At 49.8% G+C, this 18,559-nt stretch overlaps 1 protein-coding gene across 10 annotated transcripts in view; it reads left to right on the top strand.

Moving 5' to 3' along the window:
• COBL (cordon-bleu WH2 repeat protein) overlaps positions 1-17,172 on the top strand; it is a 239,419-nt gene extending 222,247 nt beyond the window's left edge. For 4 of the 10 annotated variants that reach the window (XM_081244506.1, XM_081244510.1, XM_081244501.1 and 1 more), the window contains 4 exons: positions 11,602-11,699; positions 12,924-14,776; positions 15,662-15,781; positions 16,476-17,170. In XM_081244506.1, coding sequence (XP_081100632.1) covers positions 11,602-11,699; positions 12,924-14,776; positions 15,662-15,781; positions 16,476-17,054 — 2,650 coding nt within the window. In that variant the 3' untranslated portion in view covers positions 17,055-17,170. Of the gene's footprint in view, positions 1-11,601; positions 11,700-12,923; positions 14,777-15,661; positions 15,782-16,475 lie in introns of all 10 variants that reach the window. The other 6 variants (XM_081244505.1, XM_081244511.1, XM_081244509.1 and 3 more) reach the window with 3 other exon arrangements.
• The last annotated feature ends 1,387 nt before the right edge of the window (positions 17,173-18,559 follow it).

Below are 18,559 nucleotides of genomic sequence, written 5' to 3'. Positions count from 1 at the left end.
CCTAATTTATCCCTTCCCCCCCCCCCACCTCCCTTTCCCCTTTGGTAAACATGTTTGTCTTCTATGTCTGTAAGTCTCTTTCTGTTTTGGAAATAAGTTTGTTTGTATCTTCTGTCTTCTTTTAGATTCCACATATAAGTGATATCATGTGATATTTGTCCTTCTCTGTCTGGCTTACTTCACTTAGTATGATCATCTCCTTTTTTTTACCTTTTAGATAATTTTAAGAACCAGTCACACAATGTTTTAGAAACGTTAATAGAAATAAAGTAGATTTAAAAAAAAAAGCATAAGTTGATCACCAAAATGAATGAATGCCTTTGTATTTTTCATGTTTTTTTCAGCTTTGTCTAAATGAACGCACAAGTCTCTGTCTGGTTAATGTAATTGTAGTGTCAATACTATTTTATTTTCGTTTATTTTTAGCTAACAGTTTATCACGAGCATTTCCCCAGGGCGTTGTATACACCCTCTAATAATGTTCGAGTACAGCTCTTCAATCTTAAGATTCCAAGACCAAGTTCATATTTTATTAGACAGGAAACTAGAAGGTGACAATTGGTCCATTTTGCCTCTGCCCCAGTGCATTGAGCTGAGGTTGGCCTGTTTGCAGAGAAAAAAGACAGCATTTCCTTCACAGTCCACCTAAACATAAAGGAAAGGAGCTTCACAGTAATCCTCAGATCTGTTCAGTTGGTTTGCATTGGGATTGCACACCCTGAGCTCTACACCTGAAACTAATCAGACATGTTATCTCGGTGCCCCAAGGATGCTCCTACAAAAGTCCCAGTGGATTTTGCTGGTGTTGACCAGATGTAAAATCTTGCTGATTTCTGTACCAGTAGGGTACTGTTGTCTTCAGCCACAGCCAGGATAATCAGGGGGTCTTGGAACCTGACGCTTTACCCAAACAGGGAGCAGGTCATGTTTTTCTGCCCTTGTCTCTGGGGTGCCACTGAATTTGAGAGTAGTGAAGGGGGGGGAGGGGACTCTGGACCCTGACCGACCCACGTGGAGTCCCACCACCACTAACTAGTTGCTTGGCCTTCGAGGGTCCTCCTAACTTTGCTGAGCCCCGAGTTTTGTTTATATCCGTGCAGATAACGCCTCCTACCTGTCACAGGTGTGGGAACCATGGGGTACCTGTGCACATGCTCAGTGCCTCCTAAATAGCCATTGGGTGGGACCCATTGACTAAATCACACAGTTAGTTTAGAGACCAGAGCACCATGAATTTTCGTGCCACATCAACTTGCCTTTTTTGGGCTTTGGAGTCAGAGGAAGAAGAAGATGATCGCTGGACCCCTCAGTCCTGTCTGTGCTGTTCCATTATTTGCCTCAGAAAGGGGATCAACTCTCTGCCCATGATGTTTCATGGAATATCTGTAGGTTTTTCTTTTTAAACAAGAGCTGTCTCCACTGACAAATTACACAAAGTCAGAGGCTTCAGCATGGTGTATCACATCTTTAAGTCCAAATGCATAACTTTCAGTAAATTTCAGGATTACTTAAAATCCGTGCCTACTGTGGAGAGCAGGGGTTACGAACTCAAAGTCCACAGAGCATGGATGGGGCAAAGCACAAGTTTTCTCTAAAAAGGGCAGCCCCACAGCTTCCTTACAGCTGTCGCCCTGAGAGATTACAGACCCGGTGTGGCCGGCGTTGGAAGAGAAGACAGAAATCTAGATTTTTATGTGAGGTCTCCCCAATTTTTTTTTAAAGGCTATAAATGTTAATCGCTTTAATTTCTTTATCTCTGATTCCCATTGAAGCTGAGCTTTCCCCATAGGTTTGTCAACCAGGTACATTTCCACTTTTGGAAAGACTCTGTTTATGGGAGCAATGGTCTTAAAGTTAGAATTGGAAAAATATTCAGATGCAAGAAACGAAGATGGGGACTAGAAAGCAGGTAGCAGACCCGGAGATTGTCCCCCGAAGGCTGATTTCACTTCCCTCCTTGGATACAAACGGTACTGATGCACTGCGGTGGGCACTGGGTCTAGGATGGGACAGGAGCTGGAGAGGCGAAAAGATGGACAAGGTCCCCACGTGGAGACAGCCCTTATGTTGTAGCCGGGCGGATGGGTGGTTCCTCAAGGGCTGTGACCCACCTGCCATCCAGAATCCAGTCCCCTCCCCATTTGAGAGATTTAGGTCTCCCAAATTTTAAATCTTGGCAACCAATTCAGACTTCCAGGGCCAAACAAAACACATCTACACGCTGGGCAGGCCAGTCCCAGACGTGCTCCACTGATGGCTGGATGCCTCGGTCCGGCCTCCTCCGCTCACTCATTTGCCAACTTTGGAATCGCTACAATTACTCGGGTATTTCCTGGGATATATCTCTTGGAAAATGTCGCTTCACAATATATTTGGGAAGTTCCACATTCTTCTCTTGGAAGAGGAGAATATAAAGTCTCTTACAAATTCTGCAGCGAAGCAACCTGTGTAAATTTCCCCCTCTGCCTGCCTTTTTTTAAAAATTTTTATTGGAGTATAGTTAATTTACAGTGTTGTGTTAGTTTCAGGTGTACAGCAAAGTGAATCAGTTATACATATACATAGATCCACTTTTTTTTTTTTTTTTTTTTTTGCGGTACGCGGGCCTCTCACTGCTGTGGCCTCTCCCGTTGCGGAGCACAGGCTCCGGACGTGCGGGCTCAGCGGCCATGGCTCACGGGTCCAGCCGCTCCGCGGCATGTGGGATCTTCCCGGACCGGGGCACGAACCTGCGTCCCCTGCATCAGCAGGCGGACTCCCAACCACTGCGCCACCAGGGAAGCCCTGCCTGCCTCCTCATATCCTTCAGAATGAGTGTTCCGCTGAGCACCGTCTGGGAGATGCTGTCCTAGGTCACCCCCCTTCTACGCTGTCACACGTACGGCTTTTACAAATACGCACCTCAGATACATGGATAGAGGGAGAGAAAATACACTGCTTCTGGTGAACATGGGGCATTCCAGTGATGTGCTCTGAGGTCCTGTCTGAGAATAGGGCATTGAGAGTTGGGACAGCAACAAGGCACTGAAGCCTGAAGGGGAGGGGAAGCTTGGGTCAGACCGGTCCTGGCCCAGAGAGCAAGTCTGCAAAATCTGTGTGATCCACAATGGAGCAGGTGATTGCATGTGTCCAGACCGGCCCGGGGTCAAGTTCAATGAGATGACAACCCGTGCTTGGGGGCTGGTAGCCCAGAATCAAGCTGAAATGTCCTGAGAGCAGAGCCCACCACTGTTCATGGAGGTGTGGTCTTGACCTCGGCCACCTGGAAAGGGCCCCGGAGCGGAACACTGCCCAGGGGCACACGAGTTCAGTGACTGAGAGACACAGTAACAAAGAACGTGGTTTCTGACACGCTGCTGTCCCAGGAGACGACAGGCCTGGTGACCAGGGCAGATGTGTACTCAGTCAGCCTGCCAGCTCTTCCCTTCCTGTACCCTGAGATGGATGCCCCTGGACCACATTTAGAAAGGGAGGCCACTTGAAGGGGCTGGCACCCTGATCTTGGGGCCTACTGCTGGGCCCTGAATCCACCTCCTGGCTCTGCCCAGCATTGGTTCTGACACCTGGATTCTGCAGCTCATCCTAAGGTGGCATCTGTGTTCCCAGGAGGGGTGTTCTTCCTGTGATGATCCAGGACCTGGCTGTGACAGTGAGGCCTCTCCATCCCTGGAATGCCAGACGCCAGAGGCTCAAGAGCAGAAGTTACCCTTTGCCATGATGGGCATGGCTAGGTCTCTCCGAATGGGACATGGGTTCTGATGGATGGTGAAGCTCTCCCCAACCGTCTCAGACACCCTCAGCTCGCAGAATCTCCACTGTGGCACCAGTTCCCAGGGGAAATAAGTAGTGTTTGTGGTTTTCAACTTTGCCAGGGTGCCCTGTACTATCGCCACCCCTCTGATACTCGGAGATTCATTCAGTATTGGAGGGAACAGTGGAAGAACCTTTGTGACCTGCAAAGACCCCAGTTTGTAAGGTCTGTAAAGTTCCAGTTTGCTGGGCTGTTTCTCCTCTCTCTGCCATCTGCTATTTTGCAGATAGCAAAGTCATCCAGACTTCTTTGGCTGGGATTGCCTGGGGTCCCACTTTGACAAATTGGAGGCAAGGACTCTTTGCTCCAGAGCTCCTGCAGCCTGTCCAAAGAGCGTCTGTGGGGTTGGCTTCAGCTGAAAGCGTTCTTCTTAAACTATTCGGTCTAGTGGCAAAGTGCACGTCTCCTGCTCATGCAGTTAATTTGGAGGCTCTGCGCCTTGCTGCCACGGCTCCAACTTCCTCAAGGGCAGCGCTGGCTGGGCTCCATCGAATGCCCTGACAGCCAAGATTTTGAATTGAAAAGACTCAGGGATAAATACCAGTCTTCTAAAGAGAGCAAGGGTGAAGGCTTGGGAATGATTAGCGTGCGCTTTGTGTGCTGTGATCTGAAAATGGCATGTTTTCCATCAAGTCCTTCGATTAGATCCAATTATCGTTTTCATTGCAAAATAAATCTATGCCCTCAATTCAAACTTGACCCTGTAAGTGGGACATCACATTCCAAGAGTCTTCCTCTAAAGTTAGCACAGCCAGTCAATGATCTCCTTCAGGAAGAATTCAGCCCATGTGGTGATTGTCCCTCATGGTGGGGACACCTAGCAGTGGCTTCCACACAGTCCTGCCCTGGGTGGGAGTTGTGTCACCCATGAAAGATCTCCTTCCAGCTGCATCTTTCCTTCGTGTATGACCCAGGCCAACTCTCCTAATACATAAAGAGCAACACGATGTGAAGACTGCCTGGCATCATATCTGCCCTGCCTATTGCTGGTGATGGTGCCCTGGGCCGATGACTTGATCTCTCACTTCTTTTTTTTAAATTGAAGTATAGTTGATTTACAATGTTGTGTTAGTTTCAGGTGCACAGCAAAGTGATTCATATATATATATATATATATATATATATATATATATATATATATATATATATATTCTTTTTTTTAATTTATTTAATTTATTTATTTTATTTTTCGCTGTGCTGGGTCTTCGTTCCTGCACGTGGGCTTTCTCTAGTTGTGGCGAGCAGGGGCTACTCTTCATTTCGGTGCACGTGCTTCTCCTTGTCGTGGCTTCTCTTGTCTAGAGCACAGGCTCTAGACACGCGGACTTCAGTAGCTGTGGCACGTGGGCTCAGTAGTTGTGGCTCGTGGGCTCTAGAGCACAGGCTCAGTAGTTGTGGCACTCAGACTTAGCTGCTCCACAGCATGTGGGATCTTTCCAGACCAGGGATCGAACCCATGTCCCCTGCATTGGCAGGGGGATTCTTAACTGCTGCACCACAGGGGAAGTCCATATAAATAAATGAATAAATAAATAAATAAATAAATAAATTCTTTTTCATAGTCTTTTCCCTTATAGGTTATTATTAAAATATTATTAAAATATTGAGTGTAGTTCTCTGTTCTATATAGTAGGTCCTTGTTGGTTACCTGTTTTAAATATAATAGTGTATCTGTTAACCCCAAACTCCTAATTTATCCCTCCCCCCTTTACCATCTTGGTAACCACAAGTTTGTTTTCTATATCTTTGGGTCTATTTTCTGTTTTGCATATAAGTTCATTTATATCATTTTTTTTCTTAGATTCCACTTATAAGCGATATCATGAGATATTTGTCTTTGTCTGGCTAACTTCACTTAGCATGATAATCTCTAGGTCCATCCATGTTGCTACACATGGCATCATTTCATTTTCTTTTTGTGGCTGAGTAATATTCCATGGTATATATATACCACATCTTCTTTATCCATTCATCTATCAACAGACATTTAGGTTGCTTCCAAGTCTTAGCTATTGCAAACAGTGCTGCTATGAACATTGGGGTGCATGTATCTTTTCCAATTATGTTTTTCTCCGGATACATGCCCAGCAGTGGGATTGCAGGATTATATGGTAATTCTATTTTTAGTTTTTTAAGGAACCTCCATACTGTTTTCCACAATGGCTGCACCAATTTACATTGTCACTCACAGGGTAAGAAGGTTCCCTTTTCTCCACACCCTCGCCAGCACTTGTTATTTGTAGACTTTTTGATGATGTCCATCCTGACTAGTGTGAGGTGGTGCCTCATTGTAGTTTGGGGCATTGACCTCCCACTTCTATTTTCTTGTCAGTACAATTGAGATCTGCAGTACCACCCCTTGGAATAATGGCTAACATATTGCCAGCCTTCAGAAATTGATGGCTGGTGTTATTATTGTTGGTGGTGGTGTTGTTTATTTAAAACTGCCTGAGGAAGGATGGAAACTTGATTTGTTGGAAATCCTTATAACCTGTGTCTACCTCTGACCATCTGCCTCATTAAACTATTTAAACATCTTTGTTTGAAAAGAACATATGCTCGTATTTGTGTACCGATAGGTGGATGGGGGCGAGACTAGCACTATTTCTAAACTCTCGAATCCTGAAGGCGATCTTGCTGTAATCAGGCGACTTATCCATCTGTGTATCACACTGTGTGTGATCAATACTGTGAAGCTCCCAGTCCTGGGATCCCTCTGGGGGACACTAGTTCCGCAGAAATGCTGTAAGGAGTCAATGAGACAGATTGGGTAAGTGGGTTACAGGCTCTGTTTTTTTTTAACAGTAGAACCACACTGAAATCATGTATAGAGCCTCAAAAGACAGAAACTGTAGCTTCTCCAGGGGAAGGACGTCTCCCTGTATTGTCCGCTGCCTGCCCACCTTCCGCCTGGCCATCCGTAAGCTCCTTCTCAGCCCCCGCCTGTCCGTGAGTGGTGGACGTGAGGGCTGTGGAAGTGAGAAGCTGTGCCGCCGTTATCTGCAGGGCTGATGATTTCAAGACGCTTACGAAACTGAGAACGCGCAGGTCATGGGTGGAGGAGCTGGGCTCCAGTCCTGGCTTTTCAGCCCTGCAATTTTGTAACCAGAGGAGCTCTGTGACCTAGGAGCCTTTAGAGATGTTTTGTACCTTCTAGACCTCTGCAGCTTTGTAGTTCGAGGAAGGAACTTTGTGACTCTGGCATCATTTTAGAAACATTTTATATGTTCTAGATCCTGAAACTTTGTAACTATGAGAACTTTGTGACCACAGAAACATTTAGAAACAGTTTATGCCTTCTAGAACCCTGCAATTTTGTAACTACAGGACCTTAGTGCCCACAAGAGCATTTAGAAACATTTAACACCTTTCAGAACCCTGAAACTTCGTAACTGCGCTAACAAAGGAGTACTTACAAACATGTAAGATTTTGGAGAATTATGCTATAGGTACAGTAGCCACCAGCTACCTTTGGCTACTGAGCCCGCCAGATGGATAGCCCAAATTGAAATGTGCTGTGAGAGTGCAATTGCACCAAACGTATAAAAGAATGAACGTTTTTATATTAATTATATGGAAATGATGATAATAATTTGCGCTAAATGTTGAGTTAAAGTATACTAATTAAAGTTAAGGAAAATTAACATTAAAGTATTTAATGAAAAATAATCTTGCTTACTTTTTACCTTTTTAATGTGACTATAAGAAGATTTTAAATTACATGTGTAGCTCATATTACATTTCTGTTGGACCCTGTTGTTCTAGAACTCTGAAGCTTTATAATTACAGGACCATTTGTACATGGAATGGGGAAGTTAAGCACATATTACTGTCATCAGCCATCTATTCTCCCAGGCTTCTTACCTTTAGTTTATCAAGTAACTGTTTTGAAATCGCATGGGCTGGGCTGGTTGTCGTCAGCAGTTGAACTGCTACCTGAAAAGGACATCTTTTTCCTCTCAGGCTTTGCTTGTTTTCTGCGATTGGGTAAATTACCTAAAGAAACTTTCCTAGCCGCGTCAAAAAGAAAAATGACTTGATGTGCTGGAATGGGGCAGAATCAGCCCGTGCTTTTCTCTTTCTCATACAAAATTATTTTTTTAATGAAAAAGCACCTGTTTGCCTGGGTACTGATTTCTCGTAACTGCTGTTAGTTTTCCCATGGGAGTGGGTGAGGCCATCGCCAGACCCCACCCCTGAGGCTGCTCCACTTCCTGGGAAGACTCCCGCTTGAGGCCGGCTGAGCCTCAGACGTTAGGCAGCGGTGGCCTGTCCGTGGCTGTGGCCTTGGCAGAGTGACCCTCCGTGGGAGGGCAGGCTCGCGGTGATGTTTATCCAGCACGTGCAGCTGGTATCGGCACGCCTGTGCTGCTTGTTTGTCCTTCATTTCCTTGGTCTTAAACCAAAACAAACTGTCCATAAGAAACTGTCTATCTTAGACTGGGGTGTGTGTTGGGCGTGAGGAATGATGCCTGGGAAAGGAACATCTGCGCAGTGGACTTTCAGCTAAAAAGAGGTGCTAATGCTTCTGGCCAACTGTGATTCTGCAGGGGCACGCACGAGGGCCCTCCTGCTGAGCCCACAGAAGCTGCCCTCCAAGCCCAGGGACCAAGTGCTTCCAGCTGGCTGTTACAGGGAGAGAGGAATAGCTGTAATCCATCGGCAGCCCTTTGAGGACACGTGGATGGGGTGGGTGAGGAAGGAAAAGCAAATTCTGCTAACTCTCCCCCTCCTGAAGCTGTTCATTGGAAAGCATAATACATACATCACACGGGTTTGGGCTTTTGCCAGATGACCCATTCACCCAGAAGCCCAGAATCCAGAGTATGGCGGGTTCTCTCCCGCATCAGGAGAGGCACCGGCTGCAGAAGCCAAGTGGTCCACAGGCCTGGCCTTGCCCCGCCCCGAAGGCACTCGCCAGCCTTGGGAGAAGCACCGGCCAAGGACCTGGGCTCCCTCCCTCCACAGCGCTCCCAAGGCTGGTGGCTTCTGTCATGTGTCCACTCTCTCCTCCTGGACAAGCAAGGCCCCGGGGAGCCACGTCCACACTGGGGCCTCAAGAGCAAGGTCAGGTGAGAGGTGGGTGGGGTGTGTCAGCGGAGTGTGAAGCTGAGCATCTGGGACAAACCTGGGACGTGTACAAGAGGCAGACGGAGGAAAGGGGCGGGCAGGAAGGCTGAGCTAGGTGGAGGGCAGAGGACGTGGTGCAGGGACCCCAGACTTCACAAGGGGGCCTGGACAGGAGGTGAGACGGGCAGGCAGAGAACAGGTCTGAAGCCCTGAGCTTGGGGCTTGGCCACTGATGGTTAGACCAGGCAGCTCAGTCCAGAGCCTGGGTGGGAGGAGCGTGGGGAAGGGCTGGCTCAGGCCTTGCTGCAGCGCCTCCTTGAGCATTTAGGGTTGACACACACTGGTTTAGGATCATCACAGGGATTGCTAGGTACTCAGGAACAAGATAAAATGATAAACACAACATGCCATGTGTATTGGGCATGGTATCACACACATGTAAACTGCTTCTCATAAAAGAATTAGTACTCATTAGAGGACCAAAGGATCATTTTAGATGTTGCCCATTTCAAACATTGCCTTATCAATCAAGCTGCTTTGTACCAAAATGAGCATACTTCACAGAAAAATAAAGTATAAAATATTTGCCATAATCCATCCATTTCAACAAATCACACTGGTTGGCGATGGTGCCTAGATTTCTGCCTCACCCTTGTCCACAGACACAGGTTACTTTTCGATCATCATGACCATCCTGTATGGAGTTGTATGTCTTGATTTCTTCACGTGACATGCCGGCTTAAGCAGCGATCTGTGTTTCCACCTACATGTCATGGTCATCGTAGGATGCAGTGACGGAGGGGACTCCCTCCCGCCGGACACTGTAGAGATGTCCCCATGAATATGATGAGCATTGTGGTGTTTATGTTTTTCCTTCCATAACATTATTTTCTTAAGGCAAATTATCAAAAGCGAGGCTAATGAACCAAAGTTCCTGCAGAGTTAAAGCTATGCTTTTTCTTCTTGATGTACACATTCCCATTGCTTTCCAGTTAACACCAGGAGCAACAAGTGTGAGAGTCTCAGATTCATGGAGCTGTCATCAGTTTGGGGTGATCTTCTTTCTCCAGTTGAAGCTTTATGAAATAATATCATCAGTGGAACTTCTAAATTACTTTTTAATTCTTTTTCTTCAAAGGATGCATTATTTTAGTTTAGTTTAGTTTAGTTTTTATTGAAGTGTAGTTGATTTACCATGTTGTATTAATTTCAGGTATACAGCTAAGTGAATATATATGCGTATACATATATATATGTGTATATATATATTCTTTTTCAGATTCTTTTCCCTTATTGGTCGTTACAAAATACTGAGTATAGTTCCCTGTGCTACAGTTTTTAATTCTTATTAATATCATTCTGTTCCCATGGAACAGTGTGATTTTGCATACTTTGAAGGAAAGGCAAATACTTTGAAGGAAAAGTATAGATATAATTTTGTTTGGCTGGACTTTAAACAACTTAAAGCAGGAGCCAGCATTTGAAAAGTGTTCTGTTTTCCATTTCAAACACTGTTTTATAGAGCCCTTTCCATTTTTTTCTCTGCCGTACACTTTATTGAATATTTAAATGAGATTTATTTAAACCACCACATTCCATGAAAGAGAAAAACACAAGTTTAGTCAATGCATTCAATTAAGTCTCGGGGCAGAAGCAACAGGAAACGCAGCCTTGAGCCTCCGGGGTCGTTGTTAGTTGGTCCCCGGCCACACAGATCTCGGCCAACGCTCTTTGTTTGCTGTGTCAGAGGACATTAGCCGAGACGGGTCTGGAAGCCACTTCCTGGCTCCAAGGGGACACGGTCACCAAGTAAGAAAGACTCATTTATCAGAACACAGACTTTGCTGCATAAGTGAGGATGGTACAAAGCATATTTCAAGCATCATTATCTCGGCCTGATTAGTAATGATGGAAATCGGTCCTCGATTTTTAACGGTCAGCGGGAAAGACCTTCAGCTTTCACTGAAGAGGGACAATCACCCCATATGTGTCTCTGTTCTTGGCACAGCAAGAAAACGGAGACAAGAGCCTTTGCAAAGGCTGCTTTCAAATTGCTTTGGCAGCCGTTGTCTTGTGGATGCCGCTGTCCAGGGACACAGATAAGGAAGGTCCAGTTCTCCTTGGCGGGGGGGGGTGACATCTCCCTGGATGCCCGGGTGGTAGCACCACGTGGCACCTCTGGATACAGACGTGGCCAGCCCTCCCCGGTTCTGGAACCCCCGTGAGCTTGGGCTGCTCCATCCTGAGCTCACGCGGTTGCCTCCCTGTGAAGCAGCAATAAGGACCTTAACTGCCTTATATCTGCTTGTGAGGTTTATCATAGGATGATCTGGGCAAAAAAGCCCCAAGTAGGTCCCCGCGTGGGAAGGCTGCATGAGACACAGAGGGCACTGTGTGGCCCCCTGCTGTGGGCATTTCCCCCATCCAGTTAAAACCCTGGGGGGCCTGGGCAGGGGGATGGGCTGGGGAGGCTGTCACCAGTGTCACTGCTGCCCTGAGGTTTGCTTTAGTGGTGGTGATCACTGTGCAACACACACACACACACACACACACACACCATCTGCGTCCCAGTAGGTCCAAGGGCAGCAGTAGTCCAATGCCTTTGGAACTGCAAGAATTTGACTATGAGTTGTACCTTCTTCAGATATTTCCAGAAAAGAGTGAATTACGTAAATAATGAGATAAACGAACGCTCTCCCTTTCTCCTTGGTCTTCCCTAGAAGTGGAAAAGTTGCTCCAGCCTCACATGAGGATGAAGACCTATTCATGACTGGCCAGTTCCAGAAAACCCTTGCAGAACTGGACAAAGAGCTGGAAGGTAAGCACCACCTGCTCCTGCTTGGACCTTACCCCCTGTGGCCGGCGCTCTGAGGGTTATCTTCTCTGACTGAACTTTATGTCACCACATGGGGAAGATGTCTGCAGAGGGAATGCAGCTCCGTGTGAGGAAGGCCCAGACTGGGGGCTTAGCACACGGGTGAGCACAGCTCCCTGGAGGGGACCTTGCATCTGGGCTGCTGCACAGTCCCGAGGAAACGTCTGAGCAGCTGCTTAAAACCTCCTCTGAGTAATACTGATTTTGCACATGAAAAAGTCTTCCATACGCATGAACAGAAAAAAAGTTCTCCAGTCCTCAAATAAGTTAGGGAAACACTGGGTGCCACACAGGCAAACAGGGCTGTTTATTAAACCTCCAACCCTGTTACTTGCTAATATGTGGCCTGACCTTCAAAGGGAAACGCAGAACACAGCGTGTTGACAGGGACCCCTCTTAGAGTGGGGCATCTCACAGCACTGCGATTCTGTGCATATATTGGAGAAATAATAGTGTAAGGCCAAAGCAGATGCAGATCAGCTCAGTAAAAACTGGAAATCTTTCCAACGAAGGCACAAGTGAAAATCAACGAGGAAGTAGATATTGGCTGTGCCTTCAAAGAAAACAAGACAAGAAGAAGGAGACAGACTCCAGAGCTGACCCGGAGTTTCGTCTGACTTGCTTTTCAGCGTTCCGTCCTCAGGTGGGGCTGACAGGGCTGAGAAACCTTAATCAGCCTTGGTGTGTCCTCTGGCTCTGCCCACGGGGCTCACTGCATCCTCTAGGGCTAATTCTGATGGGCTCGAGGCTTAGTCATCTGCCTCTTAATAAGCAAAGCAAAAGCAAGTTGTCCCATAGATGTTGTGGTTCTCCTGGTGAACAAGAGAAAGATGAAAGTAAAAAACCCCAAATCCACCTTCCCACCCTGCCTTGAGGTGGTGTATATTGAGGGCTTGGACTTGGAGATCAATGTGTAAGTGAAGATACCGGCAAAATGTTGTATGATACCTCAAGGCGTCACAGATCGGCAGACAGGTCCTCCGTTGAGTCATGCAAGCTGAGACTGGTTCCAGGCATGTGTAGATGACAACCCAAAATGACACTTTAAATAACTTACACCAAAGGCACCCCAGAGAAATCAAAGTCGGGGTGCAATTTCACTGAATAGGGGGCACAGGAGTTGTCCGAGCGGTGCCCACCTGTGACCTGTGTTGTGCTTCTTTGCAGAAATCGAAGAAAGCTATGAAACCGACTCGAGCTTCCTCACCAACTGCATACACAGCATGTCCGGTCGCTGCCCACAAGGCACCGTCACCCCCGACGACGATACCGAGGCAATCCCAGTGACATTCATAGGGGAGGTTCTCGATGATCCCGTGGACTCGGGGGCATTTACCAACAGAAACAACAACGCTGGCTCCTTCGACGCTGGGAGCACAGCCAGCAAGAAGGCCCAGCTGCCACCGTGCCAGGCCGAGCACAGCCAGCAGCACGGGCAGAGGAGGGCGGCGGGGCCTGGCTCACCCGCTCCTTCCCAGGACCCTGGGAGAGAAATCAGAGTGGCCTCGACCAACACCTGGAAGGACGCGACTCCCAGTAAAATGGTGCCCAAGGCAACTTCTGCTTCAGCGCTTCACACGCACGACCTGAACGCGAAGGAGGAAGGCAAGGCGGCCGGCTCTGCTCATGGCGGGAGGACCCTGGCCCCCAGGAGGGTGAGCACGCAGCCAGGGAAGGAAAAGGAAGGAGATGATAAAAATGACGTCTGGACACCACCGCCGTGGTATCGAGGCCAACACCCAGGGGGGAGTTACGGGCTTAAATATGGCCTCACAACGTATAAAATCGTCCCTCCAAAGTCAGAGATGAAATGCTATGACCGGGGAGCATCCCTCTCCATGGGTGCCATCAAGATCGACGAGCTGGGGAACCTGGTGAGTCCCCACACGAATGCCGGCAGGACCATAGTCCCGACGTCGCCCACTCTGGAAGCAGAAGCCCCGCCCATTGGAAAAGTCAAAGAATTCTGGAGGTCCAACTCTATAGAAAAACACTCTGGCCGGCCCACAGAGGGGGCCAAGAGGACCTCTACCCCCACCACGCCCACGAATCCACAACCTCAAGAAAGCGGACTCAGAGCGGAGCCCACTTCCCCAGACCCCAAAGCGACACTGCCCCGGCCCCGGTCCCCCCACCCAGAAGACGGGAGACCTCTGGAGGAGGGCAGAGGCTGGCCAGTCCCAGCAGCTGCCTGTCCCCTGAAAGTGCCAGCTAACACCGCAGAAGTCCCGTTTCTCAAACCTCAGAGAAGAACATCCAGCCAGTACGTGGCCTCTGCCATTGCCAAGCGGATAGGGACCCCGAAAGTCCACACTGACGCGGGGAGGAAGCCTGGTGATGCCCAGAAGACATGTGAAGGCAGAGCGCCCGAGCCAACTGGACGACCTCCCATGATGAAGGATGGCACCGCCCCCAGCCTGTACCCAGAGGCAGGCGTGCGTCACAGTGGGGACGAATCGGCAGCAGGGGCCCATCCCGGAGGGCAAATCGGCAGCCCTTATGGGAAGCTATCTACTCAAGACGGTCCCACTGGCATCCACAGAACTTCCCATGGACCACTAATCACAGCCGCCCAGAGGGATCAGGCTGCCGTGGGACAGAACTGTGGTCTCAGTGGAGAGCAAAGCCCAGGGAAACACAGGACCAGCTCGGCATCTGATCCCAAGTGCCAGCCGGCCGGCACGAGCCCCCCTCCCGCTCGCTCGGGAGGTGATCAGACTCCAGGCTGTGCCCTGGTGAATGGCTCCAGGTGGGTCTCTGTCCACAAAGAGCCTCTTCACTCTCCGAGTGTGTCTGATACAAGTAGCCACGCTGGACGGGAGCCCCCAGAATGGGAGGAAAAGCCGGGTTTGTCAAGCACAGATGTACTTGAAGCCGATGGTACCTTGCCAGCCAGTATCTTTGGGCCAAAGAAGAAATTCAGACCTGTGGTCCAGAGGCCAGCCCCGAAAGACACATCCCTGCACAGCGCCCTGATGGAGGCCATCCACTCGGCGGGAGGGAAGGACAGGCTTCGCAAGGTGAAGTCATCGGCGGGCTCGGGCCTCAGGGATGGGCCCTTCCCCACACCCACCCAGACACAGACTTTAAGGTGGCATTGGAGGAAGGAGTGCCGGGCTAGGGATGCGGGTGAACGCACAGGCTTAATTTTACCTGGATTTCTGTCTCCTTGCCTCCAGAGTTGTTTGAATAGAACCATTGAGGGGCCCAAACGGATGGGTTTGGGCTCATCCACGCTGCCTTTAAGGCTTTTGACTGCCCTGGGGAAAGATGTCGCCAATACGTAGCCCTTACCTGGTCGCAGGGGGGTGGGGCAGGGGGCATCGTCCATAACTGGTCCTCGAGCCTGGAGGGGGAGATGGAGGGTCAGGCTGGGGCCCTGCTCCCCACCGCCCTGCCCTTTCAGCAGTGGTGGGCTGTCATTCTTCAGTAACCTTGGGGACAGTTCTACCACACCTGCCCCCACATAGGCATTTATCATCCTGCAAATGTTATTTAATAAGTACGCCAACACGGATGATTGGGAACTCTGTCCTCCATTTTGCCACTGAGAAAACTGGGGTCACCCTGCCAGCTAGTGGGGACCCAGGCTTCTCATCCAGGTCTGCAGGACTTAAAGGCACACATCTGCTCAGGAAAGCTAGGACCAGTAACAGGAGGGATAGGACACTCAGGGGCAATCATCCTGTGCTACCCCAAATATATAACCTTTGATTTTTGTATATATAGCGTGAGGTCAATCCACAATCTCAACCCGATAATTTTACCTTCTAACAGACAGAGACTGTGAAACTGACCCTGTAGGTCTGAACTGATAACTATGGGTTTTCCTTGCCCTGACTTACCGTCAGCATTCCCCCCGTCTCCTGAGTGACATGTGTTGACATCGTTAATAAATATTCTAGACTCCAGAACCCGGCTCAGAGGGAGGTCTGAAGAAACCATCCTACACAGAGGCAGACAGCGAGCGCTCAGCCCTGCTGGCAGCCATCCGTGGGCACAGTGGCACCTGCAGCCTGAGGAAGGTAAGAGGGGCCTCCACAGCCGCCCCCCCCACCCCAGTGACCCCAGGGATGCTGCAACAGCCAGGGCCACCCCCGATTTTGTAAGCAATGCTAAGTCGTCATCGGAGTAGCCACACCAACCGCAGGAGAGGCATTGCGGGGCAGCCCCGGCACAGAAACTCTCCCCCTCTCCCCCAAACGTGTACGTCTTCCCTGCACAGCTAGCTCTGTGCACTCCCCCAAATTCCGGGGACACTGAGCCTGGCTTCAGGGCTTCGATCACCCAGCAGTGGGAGGCGGCAGCGTCTCAACTCAGGGATGGAGTTGCTGGTCTGGCACAGCTGCAGGACCACCTGGACTGGAGCTCGGGGGCAGAGGGTCATCCAGCTTCCAGAGCCAGAGTCCAAGGAAAAGCGGAACGGACACCTTCCCTTCCGTGTTTGGAGGAGGGGTCATCCCCATCGGTTGGTCGTTGGTGTGTGGCCTGGGGGTCTGTCCAGACACGCCACGGTGAGGCAAGAGGGCAGGGGCCTCAGTAGGGCCAGACTGACAGCCCTCCTCCCTGCCTTCAGTCTCTGCCACACCCCCCAGCCCCCAGGAAAGCCCGGGGGTGGGGAGCAGACACGCCCCCTGCGCTGGCTGCACGGTCAGAGACCCTGGGCCACCTCTTGGAAAGGGCCTTTGGGACACTGTCATTTAACCGTCTCGTTGCTAGGTGACGTCCTCCGCCTCTGAGGAGCTCCAGAGCCTCCGCGATGCCGTGCTGTCTGCACCTGGGGCAGACCCCCCGGGGCTGGCAGACCCCCCGGGGCTAGAAGACCTTGGGATCCAGTCCCCACCCGCCCTGCCGCCGCCGCCGCCCCCGCCCCCGTGCCCTCCAGTCACCCAGGTTCCCACCGCATCCCGGACGGCGTCCAGGTCCAGCGCGGGCCCCCTCAGCAACCCAGTGGACGCCAGGCAGGCCTTGATGGACGCCATCCGCTCAGGCACAGGGGCCGCGAGGTTGAGAAAGGTGAGGATGCGTGCCTGCGCGTGCGCGCTCGCGTGGGCAGACGCGCGCTCAGCATGGTGCGAAGTCGCTGCCAAACTGGCTCCTGGGATGCCGGGAGGGCTCCAGTGCACTCCTAACCCCTGCGCGCGTTTCCACCACCCACGGCTGCCTCTGATGCAGGACGGCCACCTGTCATGCATCCTGAAGGGCCTGCACCACACTCGTGGCCTCCGGCCGGGGTCCAGAAGACAGCATAAATGGTTAATTAATTCATCTTTCTCTCTTGCCTTCTTTCTTTCATAATTTTCTTTTCTTTTGCCGGCGTACATTTTGAAAATTATTGCATGTGACATCCCTTGGCAGAGCACACGTTTCTGGTTTTTCTAAAGCTTCTCCTCTATCTGGTCTTATGCCGGTCTGTACATTTATGCCCACCTAGTCCCTGAAAGCGGTGGAATTTGTGGCGTCCGAAGTAGGATTCCCAAAGTGAAAGGGGCTTTGGGCCAGATGGATTTTGAGATCTCCTTTAACTCCAAAATGATTCTGTGCATAGACTGACCCTCTCTCCCTGCCTGTTTCTAGTGGGTGGAGGAGTTAGGCTAATAATAGGGTGGTGGTGACAGGTATTATTTTCTGAGAGATTATGTCCAGATCCTAAGCTTAAGTTCTCACATGTACCCGAAGAGGTCAGTACTAAGATGATCCTCATTTTACACAGAAAGTGAATGAGGCTCAGAAAACCTGAGTAACTGGCCCTTGTTCACATAGGGCTGGACCCAGACAGGGGTCAGTCTGGGCACAGAATGTCCACGCTGCACTTGTCTGAAAGAGAGCAGCTGACCCACGAGACCGGTGGGCCACTTCCACAGAGGGCGGCAGGCTTTGCTGAAAAGGTTTCCCACCCAGGAGCCTAGGGCCTCAAGGTAATGCTCGCTGAAGCCGGGACGCCCAGCGGTGCCACCCTGGGCAGGAGCGGTCTGAACACCACTGCCTGGGAGCGTTCCTGGGGCCACGGCCATGGCTCCCGGGTCAGCCCCAGAGCGTGTCCATGTGATGGAGAGGCATCCATGCTGTGTGCTGTGGCCCCGACAGGGACCCAAGACATCACGTAGGGAGGATGCTGAGGGCAATTCATCACTGAAAGCCCAGCCCAGCCTCAGGATGCTGGAAAAAGCAAATGTGCTTAACCACATGGCACTGGATGGCAGCCAGTTTCACGCTTTCTCCTTTGGATGGGGGTGGGGGGCGAGGGGAGGGCAGTTAAGTATTATTGAGGGCTTTTGGGTTTTCTTTACTTTTTTTTCATTTCTATAGAATTTATATATTTATGAACTTAGAACTTTTATTACATAGAATGAGGGAAAGGTGAAGAAATTGGGGTGAATGGCTAAATAAGTGTCCTAATAAATGGACCATGTGGATTCTGATGAAGACAGCTCTGGAATTCAACCCTGGGACAACCTCTTTCCTCCAAGCACATTGCAATATGAATTGAAAGTAAGTGCCTGTCCGTGGGTCAGAATGGCCATCATCAAAAAGTCTACAAATAATAAAAGCTGGAGAAGGTGTGGAGAAAAGGGAAGCCTCCTACACTGTTGGCGGGAATGTAAATTGGTGCAGCCACTATGGGGAACAGTATGGAGGTTCCTCAGAAAACTAAAAATAGAGTTGCCATATGATCCAGCAATTCCACTCCTGGGCATATATCTGGAGAAAACTCTAATTCGAGAAGATACATGCACCCCAATGTTCATTGCAGCACTATTTACAATAGCCAAGCCATGGAAACAACCTAAATGTCCATTGAC

The sequence above is a fragment of the Mesoplodon bidens genome (genome assembly GCF_964165515.1).
Source record: "Mesoplodon bidens genome assembly, chromosome: 9".
NCBI classification, from domain to species: Eukaryota; Metazoa; Chordata; class Mammalia; order Artiodactyla; family Ziphiidae; genus Mesoplodon; species Mesoplodon bidens.
The sequence above is the reverse complement of the archived record's forward strand: the minus strand, read 5'-3'. Positions and strand labels throughout refer to the sequence as shown.